This window comes from Coptis chinensis, chromosome 3 (assembly GCF_015680905.1).
Source record: "Coptis chinensis isolate HL-2020 chromosome 3, ASM1568090v1, whole genome shotgun sequence".
In the NCBI taxonomy this organism is placed as follows: domain Eukaryota; kingdom Viridiplantae; phylum Streptophyta; class Magnoliopsida; order Ranunculales; family Ranunculaceae; genus Coptis; species Coptis chinensis.
This window is the reverse complement of record NC_141458.1, coordinates 30,601,039-30,614,299: the sequence shown is the minus strand read 5'-3', so window position 1 is coordinate 30,614,299 and position 13,261 is coordinate 30,601,039. Positions and strand designations below refer to the sequence as shown.

The window sequence follows — 13,261 nt, the reverse complement described above, 5'->3', positions numbered from 1 at the left end:
AAAGTCTGGAAATATTTTTATGTTGTTAGTCTACTCATACCAGCAAATTCCATTTTGCAATATTAATTAACCAGAAGCAATTTCGAACCAGCGAAAAATAGTAGTTAAACAAAAAAAAAATTAAATATATATCGACCATATGAACACAATAGGTATTTTCCAATTCCGCCACATACAGAGTGAGCAAAAAAAAAATAAAAAAATAGGAAGTTAAAATGAGTAATATAGCAGAAAACTGATATCTTTATAACTTTGTCAGTAAACCCAAAAACAAGCCGTAAGAGTAAGAAATTTCATGTTCAGTGAAGTGATGTATTCTCTACTCACCCATAGTACGCTCCGACTATCAGCAAGCTATCAGAAAAAAAAAAACTTCCTTTTCCTCTCTTAGTAAAACTCTTTTTTTTTCTCTGTATAAAACTCTCTGTGTTTTCCAAATTCTCCGTGCAAACTCCTTTTTGTTTTAAAACCCCACGAAAAACAAGGAAGGAAGGTTTATCTCTTAACCTACGGGGTTTCCTATCCTTAACTAATGTTTATCCCATTTTTTTTTATCTATTATTATTATTATTATTATTATTATTATTATTATTATTGTACTACGAAAAATAAAAGAAATAAACGGGGTGTTATAATATACACACCTTAAAAGGATCTCGTCCCGAGATTCAAGGTAGAGTGTCAGAGAAAAGCTCAGGATGCATCTGTCTTACTTTATCTTCAAGTTCCCAAGTCACATAATTTTCCCTTTCACTCCACTGCACTTTTACTAAGTTTACAATCCTCCTCCTAAGGTGTTTCACATCCCTATCTACTATTGTGATAGGCCTCACTGTAAAAGTTACATCATCGTTCAACTCTAGCTCTGCTGGCTGAACAACCTCGGTAGGATCTTTCACACATTTTCGTAGCATAGACACGTGGAAGACATCATGAATCATCGCTAAGTTAGGCAGCAAAGCAAGACGGTACGCCAAACTACAAACGAAGGCTACTATCTCATATGGTCCAATATACCGTGGACTCAACTTTCCTTTCATGCCAAACTCTTTATCACCGGATATATTTATAAAACTGTCACACCCCAAATTTTCAGAAAATTAAAATAGGGAATTATCCTCATCCTATTCCATCTTCTAAAAACCCAGGATGAAACGAAACCCTAATAACCCATCACTAAACACGATATAGAAAAAAACTGAAATCAAATGAAAACAAAAGGAGCAACTCTTCATTCACAAATAAAAATATTACAATCATTTCAACTTGGAAGATAAGTTAGTTCCATTTTCTCAAAATGGCATGTAGTTTCTTCCCAAGTAAGTTTTCAATCCCAATATGCATTTCCAAGAAACTCATATAACAGTACTCATCATTCCCATTTTTCCAAATTAACTCATAATATAAATACTACTTACATTCCACTTATTAAATACACATATAATAACTTAATTAAATATGAGTTTGATACATCTTACCTTTAAGCCAGCACGTCGTTTTAGGGTAGGATATTTACGTCCCCTGCATACAAGATTAACAAATCCTACCCTCCTGCAAAACAGAGTTATACATCACAATAACAGGATTTATCTCAGCCAGTCAAATTTCCATTCATAATCAAACCTTATTTAAGACATTGAAGTGTAACTGATAAAAATGGTGTGTCCCTCATATTTGGAAATACCACTTATCATTACACTAACAGGTTATTCATGACATATTCAATGAATACCTTGGGTCATTCCCGCCACATTCAAGGAATACCCATCATAACACCAACATGTCATTCATGACACATTCAATGAATACCTTAGGTCATTCTCGCCACATTCAAGGAATACCTATAATAATACCAATAGGTCATTCATGGCACATTCAATGAATACCTTGGGTCATTCCTGCCACATTCAAGGAATACCCATCATAATACCAACAGGTCATTCATGGCACATTCAATGAATACCTTAGGTCATTCCTGCCATATTCAAGAAATACCCATCATAACACCAACAGGTCATTCATGGCACATTCAATGAATACCTTGGTTCATTCCTGCCACATTCAAGGAATACCCATCATAACACCAATAGGCCATTCATGGCACATTCAATGAATACCTTGTTAAACAACCACTATCACATACCCAATTTAATACTAACATTATACACATATAGTTATCACTAAAACTAATATATAATATATAATATGGTGGTTGCACCTTTACATAAGGCTGCCTACGTATCCAATCTGTTAAGATTAGAATCAAGTCTTATGTAGCTCTTAACCAATTTATCAATATCTTTGTATGTGCCTTTAAAGAAAACAACAACTTATACTATATAGAATCACATACGATAAGTTTCAAATACTCCTACAATCATATACATAAAGTTTCATCCCCAGAGATATACTATGAACCTTTAAGTCCAAAAAACTCAAAAATGGATATTTCTCTACTTTCGATTATCCAAAAACGATCTTATGAACCATATCGATTCCAAATAAAACCACAGTCTAAAAGCATTCTACAAATACTATATAAAAACACCCAAAAATTTAAGAGACTCTTAGTTCATTACTATACATATTTTCCAAAACAGGTTCATGCACATAAAGGATAACACGGTAGGATTTCTAGCAAACTTGTCAATGCTATAGTTTTTCCTACATTCATCCAAATGACATGTAACTTAATTATTTAGAAACTAGGGTATGTAGACTTACTTTTTCCATGTATAACTCGAAGTCTCAACCTCAGCCCATCTAGAAGAAAAGTTAGGTCGAAAACGGTAAAAGTCCTAATTTTCAGCAAACTAGAATTCTGACGCATTATTTTCCGGAGACCACAAGTGTCCAAACACTACAAGGCTTTTTGCGTTGAAAAGAAGACTCTCAGAACTTACTCTTCCATGTTTTACAAAAATACTAACTCTCACTCTAACTATATGAAAACTGGACTCGAACACAGTGCGCAGAAATTGAATTCTGTCGCATTGTTTTCTGTCAACCAAACTTCCAGACATCATAGCTGTCTCCACAAGACTCGGAATAGGACGAGGCCAATTGAGTTAGAAAGAATACTTATAAAACTCAACTTTTCATGTTTTACAAAAACTCTAACTCTCCCCCTAGCTTTATGAAATTTGTGATCAAACCCTATCAGAAAACTGTTTTCTGACGAATAGAATTTTTAACACATAATTTATTTTTTTAAAAAATAAAATAAAATTGTTCTTCACACTCCGCGATACTGATTGAGAGGTCTATCATGCAGGTTAACAGTTCTACTTGTATTATGATTAATTCAATCCTTGAACTATTTATATTATGATAATTATGGAGTATCCTAGTGCGGCACCCCAACACATTAAACTCTGTAAAATTCATGAATAACTTAACGCATACTATAAGTATTCTATGGATGGACCTAATAAGAATATCATACAGACCAAAAATTGACTCAATTACTAAAATGGCAAGGTGCCAAGGTCGATCTAGACCATAGACGTCCATGTGGCCTTTAAACTTTGGAAGTGGATTGTGTAGCACAAGCTGAACATACAGGACGCGTGGATTATCGATTGAATGGCTCTATCACTTTTTGGGTTCAGCACGCCTGCCCAGTTTAAAATACTGATGCCATCAGTTTTTTAAGAGTAAATGGATACTCACCACACCAACTTATATTACTGATACACAGAGATCAATTAAAATTGAGAACAGAAGGCAAACAAAAGAATCTTAAAAGATCAGTACTTATACACAGTGAAAATTGGCTTATAAATGAGGTCTCACAAGATATAGTTTGGATCCTAAGTACTGACCGTTCAATTGTAACTAGCGGCAGCACAGATGACCTTAGTGTGTCGGTGCCTCTAGCAATCCTTTAAAGGAATATATATGACTTTGCTGCTTAGGCCTTAATCTGTATTGATACTAGACAAATGATTGTTACCCCTTCTTCTTCCATTTTTTTTCCTCTTTGTTTAAAATCTAGAACTCTATCTCTTTTTTTTTTTTCTCTTTTTTTTTTTTTTTTTTTTTTTTTTTTTTTTTTAAAACCCACCTACAAGGAAAGAGGTTCGGTGGTTATAACCCCATATCCCTATCTCTACCCACGTTTTTCTCTTTCACTATTTATCCCCCCTTTTTTCTAACTAAAGCCCATTTAATCCCGTGTCCAAATAATACTAATAAAACAAAATAAAATACATGCTATAAATATTTATTTATTTAATTAGAAAAAAAAGGGTTGTTATAATTCCCAGTTTATCATTTGGGGTGTAACTCCTTCTACATAAACTGAAATGCTATGGGGATTTTTTAGTTTGAAAGAGGGCGGATAACACTTACTTAATGTGCTTTAAAGAAAACCAAAATCAATCTCTAAACACACTGAAATTCATCTCCAAATCAGACAAAATTCATGACATGAACATCAGCAAAACACACCAGTTTTACAACAAAGTGTACACCTATATATGAGTACTTATCTAATTTAATAGAAGAGTTCAATGCTCAGGTAAGACCTTTATACTAAAAGAAAATTAAGAGATAAGTTTAAAATCAATGTGGAGGTTAGGCTTATAGCCTTGTATAAGTCTGACTTGTAGGTTCATTCAAAACCAATATATATAAAGGTTACACTAAATCTGACACTAATAGTTTTAAGCGGGCAACAAGTTAAGGGTGTATCATGCCTCCTGTATAATCAAAACCGTACCCTTTCTAGAGTTCCATTATAAATCCATCCATAGATGCCATGTGTCATAACTTCTTATATTTTGAATATTTAACTTCACAATTTCAAATAACTAATTCTTAGCAATGCAAATAAAATCAACCAATATAATACAAAGTCTAACCACCAGATAAGCATATCAATACATATACCCATAAATTTAGCCAATAGGATACCAGCGTGGAATACCCACATTAATTTCTATCTGTGAAAACCATATCAAGAAATACTCACACCATTTGTTATAATCACTACTTTGTGACTATCACAAGAATAAAACCTAGGTGCGAATGTATCTGAATAAGAAATAAATAAAAATAAATCAGTCACTAATGTAGTTAATTAATGTGAAAATCTAACTAAGTTAGGTCCACTTACCTCTGTTGTGTTTATGAGCGGCGTGAATGAATAAAAACTTGAGAACGAATAATGCCCCGTAACAATCGTCAGAAAGCAATCATAATAATCTTCGCCATTCTTTCCTTCTCCCACTCTGTGTAAAACTCTCTCTCTCTCCCTATTTAAAACTCTCTGTGTAAACTCCTGTGTAAAATCATTTTTTTTTCAAAACCCCTTAAAAATAGGGAATGGGGTTTATCCTCTTTACCTTATCTCTTTCTAATATTTATTCTTATTATTCTTATTATTATTATTATTATTATTATTATTATTATTATTTAGCTTTATATATATTTAATTAAAAAAGGAGAATAAAAATAGGGGTGTTATAATATACACACCTTAAAGGAATCTCGTCCCGAGATTCTAGGAAAGAATATAGATTCACTAAACAAATACTATGCCAAACAATAAATCTTTATAGAGTATAGAGTTAACAAATTATATCCCAACAACTAAGATTCAAGAAATAATCTAAAACATGCCAGCAAAATTAATTAAACACGTTATTTATAGCTTACACCCAAAGGTCATAGTAAACAAATATCAGAAATGAGATATAAGTGTATACCCAAGTATATACACACCTTAAAAGGAATACACATATACAATTATGTATAACCTTACATGTGGACATACGTAAATTAAAACCATATAATGAGAAACTCCACTTTATACGGAAATGCAGAAGACCAAAATCCAAAATGGGAACAAACAAACTTGAAAACAACAAGAAAGCTTAACACCACAAAAACACTCCTACTACCAATTACCACAATCTGAGGATCACCTAGACCTTCTCATTCTAGGCTAACCTAAGCTCCGATACCAAACTTTCACACCCCAAATTTCTAAACAATATTTAAAACAATGATATTCAATCATCTGGAAACCCGGGGTGAAACAAAACCCAATACCCTGATCAAACATGATATAAAAACTAAAATCAAAAGAAAACTAAAAGGAACAACTCTTCATCACATTATTAAACTACAAAGAAACTAACCAACTCTATTATATCTGTCTCAAAACAAAATCGTACACTTCAGAAAAACTTAAACTAGAAGACTCCAAGAGCAACTCCTAATCACTTGTCCTCATCCACTGCACTCCACCATCTATGTTTCCAAGAACACACCCACGTTTCAAAACAAAGCACACATGGGTCAGCAAATTGAATTTGCTGGTATGAGTACGACTAAATATAAAATAGCAATACGTTAATATCTTTCAAATAAAGAAATATACTATTCAATCATTTCAACTTGGAAGACAAGTTAGTTCTGTATTCTCAAAACGGCATGCAGTTTCTTCCCAAGTAAAATTTTAACTCCCAATATACATTTCCAAGGAATCTCAGATAACAGTATTCATCATGCTCACTTTCCAAAATAACTCACAATATAATTTCCACTTACATTCAACTTATTACATACACATATGATAACTTATTTAAATATAAGTTTGATACACTTTACCTTTAAGCCAGCACGTCGTCTTAGGGTAGGACAACGTCTCTGCATAAAAAGTTAATAAGTCTTACCCTCCTGCAAAACAAAGTTAGATTTCCCAAACGTAATCATTTATAGTACACATCTATTTCACTCTCACTGCAACCATCATGAGTATATATAATCTGGCATAATATATCACCAATATTAACATTCATGTCACACTACCATATCCATTATATCATAATATATCACCAATATTAATTAACATTCATATCACACCACCATATCCATCATATCACGCTAATCCTATTCACATTCTTTCATAAGAAATTATATACATCATATCATAATATATCACCAATCATATCCAACCACTCGCTCATACTTAAAGCCAATACTTTTCTTAAAAACCACTCGTCTACTTATGAGAACGAGAAAATATATCATATCACAACTAGGGAGTACATTCATCCCTCGTGAGTATCAACTCACACAAACCTCGCATACATTTCCTTGTAAGAAAATCATGTACACAATTAAGTACTAACATTGTACACATATAATTATCACAATAACTAATAACTAATAACTAATATATAATATAGTGGATGCACTTTTGTTCAAAGCTGCCTACGTATCCAAATCTTTAAAAATTGGAATCAAGCCTCTGTAGTTCTTATCAGCCATATAGTCAAAGTCAAAGAACAATAAAAATTCATGTTTTAAGGTTTTACACTTCATTTCTCTTTCATTCCTCAATTATATATATATATATATATATATATATATATATATATATATATATATATATATATATATATATATATATATATTAAACACAAACTTTAATATAATATGTCACGTGAGACAACATAAATCTATATTAACATTTAGTGTATATGCAACAATTGTACTTGGAATATAATACAAATGTGAAATTAAACAATCAAGATTCAAGACACTCGTATGTCTAAGTAAAATTATTTATCTCATTACAATAAGAAAAATTAACTAGAGCTCCCTTAAAAAGAAAACATGGTAAGTTATCTAGTTAACTTGCCAAAACAATAACGTTTACTATAGCCATCCAAATGATACCCCACTTGATTATTTGAAAACTAGGATAGGTATACTTACTTTTTCATGTAGAACTCGAAGTTCCAATGTCATTCTATCTCGGAGTAAAAATAGTTCAAACTTAGTAAAAATCCTAATTTTCAGCAAACTAGAATTCTGACGCGTTATTTTTCGGAGACCCCAACTCTTTCCACAGGTGTCCAAACGTGACAAGGCTTTTTGCGTTGAAAAGAAGACTCTCATAACTTACTCGTTTATGTTTTACAAAATACTCAATCTCATTCTAAAAGTTCAAAAACTAGGCTCGAACACAGTGTGCAGAAACTGAATTCTGACGTACTATTTTCTGCTTGTCAAACTTCCAGACACCATAATTAATTCCATGGGACTTCTAATGAGATGAGGCCAATTGGAATAGAAAGAAGACTTCCAGATCTTACTCTTTTATGTTTTATAAGAATTCTAACTCTCACCCTAACTATTTTAAAACTAGACTTGAACACAGTGCGTAGAAACTGATTTCTGACGCACTATTTTATGTCAACCAAACATCCAGACATTATATCTATCTCCACAGATCTCAGAATGCAACGAGGCCAATTGGGTCGGAAAAAAGTCTCAGAAAACTCACTTTTTCATGTTTCGGCGAGAGTTTGAATACCCTAACTATGTGAAAACTCGATTCCAAACTAGACAGACCGGATTTCTGCAGTCAGAAAATTATGACTTGTCAACTTCCGAAGGGTGTAACTCCTTCTACATAAACTGAAATGCTATGGGGATTTTTGAGTTTGAAAAAGGGCGAATAACAATTACTTAACGTGCTTTAAAGAAAACCAAAATCAATCTCTAAACACACTGAAATTTGTCTCCAAATCAGACAAAATTCATGACATGAACATCAGCAAAACACACCAGTTTTGCAACAAAGTGTACACCTATATATGAGTACTTATCTAATTTAATAGAAGAGTTCAATGCTCAGGTAAGACCTTTATACTAAAAGAAAATCAAGAGATAAGTTTAAAATCAATGTGGAGGTTAGGCTTATAGCCTTGTATAAGTCTGACTTGTAGGTTCATTCAAAACCAATATATATAAAGGTTACACTAAATTTGACACTAATTGTTTTAAACGGGCAACAAGTAAAGGGTGTATCCTCCTGTATAATCAAAATCGTACCCCTTCTAGAGTTTCATTATAAATCCATCCATAGACATCATGTGTCATAACTTCTTATATTTTGAATATTCAACTTCACAATTTCAAATAACCAATTCTTAGCAATGCAAATAAAATCAACCAGTATAATACAAAGTCTAACCACCAGGTAAACATATCAATACATATACCCATAAATTTAGCTAATAGGATACCAGCGTGGAATACCCACATTAATTTCTACCAGTGAAAACCATATCAAGAAATACTCACACCATCTGTTATAATCACTACTTTGTGACTATCACAAGAATAAAACCTAGGTGCGAATGTATATGAATAAGAAATAAATAAAAATAAATCACTAAGTTAGGTTTACTTAGTGATTTATTAAGTAAACCTAGGTGCTAATGTAGTTAATTAATGTGAAAATCTAACTAAGTTAGGTTTACTCACCTCTGTTGTGTTTACGAGCGGTGTGAATTAATAAAAACTTGAGAACGAATAACGCCCCGTAACAATCGGCAGAAAGCAATCATAATAATCTTCACCATTATCTCCTTTTTACACTCTGTGTAAAACTCTCTCTCTCTCTCCCTGTTTAAAACTCTCTGTGTAAAATCTTTTTTTTTTCTTTCAAAAACTCCTTACAAAATAGGGAATGGGGTTTATTCTCTTTACCTTATCTCTTTCTAATATTTATCCTTTGTTTTTAGCTATTATTATTATTATTTAACTTTATATGTATTTAATTAAAAAGGAGAATAAAAATAGGGGTGTTATATTGTGAAACTTCTCAAAATTTCGCAAGTTTATTTGCAGCTCGCATGTACTTCCCAAAACACAAGGTATTGGCTAGAAATTGATGCGAGGGATCTCTAGGACGAACGATCAGCTTCAAAAGAGAAAAATTCAGCTGGCATCTAGATGTTGCATCTGCCAACAAGAAGGGGAAACATTGGAACACATTCTCTACCAATGCTCACTGGCCAAGAAAGTGTGGGAGCATGCCCGAGAGATTTTCAGCATTCAATCCAATATTGAATCATTCAATGACATAATGCAACAGGGCAAACATCACAGCTCTCTTATTCTTGACAACTGGAAGGCTTGTTCCCTGACAAGTTTGGTTAGCCTATGGAAGAACCGCAACAAAGCTCTTTATGACTAGAAACTTTTGAGCTTAACTGATATTTGCTACCTGGCAAGAAGAGCCATCATACGAGCATATCATATTTCATCAGGTACCATGACCAATTCATTGGTAGATATGAAGGTGCAACATGTTTTTAACTTGCAACACAAGTTTCGAAAAGCACCGCAAATCCTGGAATGTTATTGGCTTCTTCCACCCTCAGGTATAGTGAAAGTTAATGTTGACGAGAGCTCACGAGGTAATCCTGGTAGGTCAGGTTGGGGTGTGGTCCTTAGAGACTGTAACGGAGATTTTTTGGGGGTTGCTGCATGGGGTTTTGGCATTACAACCAACTACAAGGCAGAAACTTTTGCGATAATAGGTGACTCAAAAGCAATAGATTTGGGATGGAGGAACATTTGGGTGGAATCAGACTCGGTTTCTGTGGTCAAAGCTTTCCAAGATGATAAAATGCATTGGAAGGTCAAAACAAGGTGGATACAGCTTAAGGCCAAATCTTCATGGATAAATATTTCTTCCACCTGGAGGGAGACTAACTTAGGTGCGGACAGTTGTGCAAGACATGGTGCGGCTCTATCAAAGGGAGAAAGTAAATGGTGGACATTTAGACCTCCTTTTGTGAGGAACTTGGAAATCCAATATACTACTTACTTTAGGTTCATTGCATAAGACAACACCTCCTTGTAAGTCAATGGTGGATACACAATTGATGTCGTCCACCATATACCATTTTCAGCCTTCTTTTTCTTATTCTTTTTTCTTGTAACCTCCTTTTTAAATTAATTTAATCAATTACCTTTTAGCAAAAAAAAAAGCATGGTCACGTTTAGTTTAATGCTTTATTAGTTTATTAGGTAGGAAGTTATTGGTGGAAATGCTTTATGACTTTATTGGGGTGGGAAATCAGTACTGGGAAATGTGTAATGAATTGATTTCAATTTTTAGAGATAAACAGTGCAAGGACAAGAGCCTCACTCTTGCTGGAATTCAGATGGCTTAACACAGCAATAACTATGCAGAAGTCAATGGTGACTTCAATATGCAACAACAATGTAAAGCATTATAGATATTTGAGAGGAAGACGTGATTTGATTTTGAGATGGGAAACATCAACGAGATGTGACCAATATCGTACATGTTGATGGGTCAATTGTATGTATGGACATGTAATGACAGTTCGATCATATGACATGGAAATATAGAATGAATTCAGGGAGAGGATTAGAATGTCGTTTCCACCCTCCCTAACAATTTTGTACACGTTGTATGGTAGACCACGTCGCACATTTTATCTCGGGCTTTTCATAGTATGATATTTTCTTGGTCATGGGTAGTACATCTTTTAAGGTGTTTCATTTGCTCCATTTTGGAAATTAATAGGCCAACAAAATTTGTGAGGCACTATTGGTGGGTAGAAGGAAAAAAACACACAACGAGGGATTTGTTCTATGTTTATCAATGTTAATTATCAATAAAATCGATGTTTAATCTTGGTATTGAACGGTAAAAGTTGATTATGCTACAAGTTTGTTTTATGCAATGAAGTTTTTTATAGGACCTTGCACAACTTTGATGTTTTACAGATAAGCATTTGAGCAATATGTTTGTTAGGAGATTGGTTTCAAAAATGGTACATGAATAGTTTGTAGCTTGATTAACAAGGTTGTCTTTTGGAATATTTCAAAGGTATGCTTAGTGTTCACTTCTAAATATGCGTGTATACGTTTCAAGTTTACTAGGATTGTTCAAACATTGAAGAATGCCGCAATTGCACTTCAATTTCAAGTTCATAAAAAATATTGATCGTAATTTTAACTACATCAAAAAGAGTGTAGGTAAGTATTGGCGCATTTAGAAGGTTTAGGGTTTAGGGTTTTGGTGCAAGAAGGCATGGTCACTTACTAGAAGTATCCTTATTTTGTGCTCCTAATTCCTTTTACCTTTTTAATCTCTTTTTCTTTGCCTTAGTATTCTCTTTTTCATTTAGGCATTTGAATTGCATTTGACATAGTACATGTTTGAAACAATCATTTTAGAACTATAAACTACTAGGCGCTAGATTTCTACAGGTACCTCACTCACTTTTGAAACAAACTTTATGTCTTCTTGCACAAACTTCATGCGTCTTTTACGGCCAAATTTAGATTGCTTTCTTTGATTTGATTATGTAATTTTCCCATTTTCTCAGCCAACGAAGGAAACGTCCATTTAATTTTAGTTGGACTGACATTGATTGTGTCCTCTCTTTCTCAGGTATGCCGTAAACCATGTATCAATTCTAAGCTTTTCTATTGTGTGCGTTTTGAAAGACGATAGCATTGTAAAGCTTCAAGGACTATTACCACCTGTGTGGGAAGTTAGTGAAGGTTGAAGAGAATGGGTACCAAAGCAATAGTCCATGAAGTGAAGTAGCTCGATACCATATAAGGTCAGTTTAAGTCGTTATTGGTGCTGGTTTGTTTAGGTGTTTGTTACTGTCGGACCCCATATTGTGTTGGGCAGACCCTAAAAACTAAAACACCTATTACAAATGTGCCATTGGTCCCAAAAGTTGTTTTGTGTTGGGCACCTCCCAAACCAAAGTGAATTTGACTTGTTGCAACCTTTTCAGCCCTTCTCTTCTATTCTCTTCTCTTCCACCATCAAAAACCATAAACCCTTAAACCTTTAAACCCTTAAACCCTAACACTAACACTAAACACTAATGGAAGAGCCCAATCCCATTTTAGAACATGAAGATGACGAAGAAAATGTAATGCATCATGACCCCATTCAAGAAAAAAATGTAGAACAAGTTCAAAGTGAAGAAAATAGAGGAATGGATGATGATGCATTTAATAAGAATAAGGTAAATCTAAATTAAATGTAATTATGCATGTAGTAATTATACATGTAATAATTATGCATGTAGTAATTATTGATGTGTACAGTGATTATACATGTAATAATTATGCATGTAGTAATTATACATGTAATAATTATGCATGTAGTAATTAAACGACTCGACTAGGTTGTTTGTATTTCACACCAAACGGTCTGGTCACACCGTTTAGACTGAGTCCAAAACGATATGGCCATGTCGTTTGGCATATGGACTAAAAAAAAATTGCCGGTGTGGCCACACCGTTTAGACTTAGTCCCAAACGGCATGGCCACACCGTTTGGGATTTGAACTTGGAAAAAAAGACTTGTCTGTTTTTTTGCCACTTGAACGGTGTGGCCACACCATTTGGACTTAGTCTCAAACGACATGGCCACACCGTTTGGGACCTA

At 33.6% G+C, this 13,261-nt stretch overlaps 1 protein-coding gene across 1 annotated transcript; it reads right to left on the bottom strand.

The window, feature by feature from the left end:
- Positions 1-668: 668 nt before the first annotated feature.
- Positions 669-10,050, bottom strand: LOC147509118 (uncharacterized). Its single transcript, XM_086597721.1, has 2 exons — positions 10,034-10,050; positions 669-1,074 (listed from the first exon to the last, which is right to left on the bottom strand). The coding sequence occupies exons 1-2, from the start codon at positions 10,048-10,050 to the stop codon at positions 669-671; spliced, it is 423 nt and encodes a 140-aa protein (XP_086453847.1).
- Between the last annotated feature and the right edge of the window lie 3,211 nt (positions 10,051-13,261).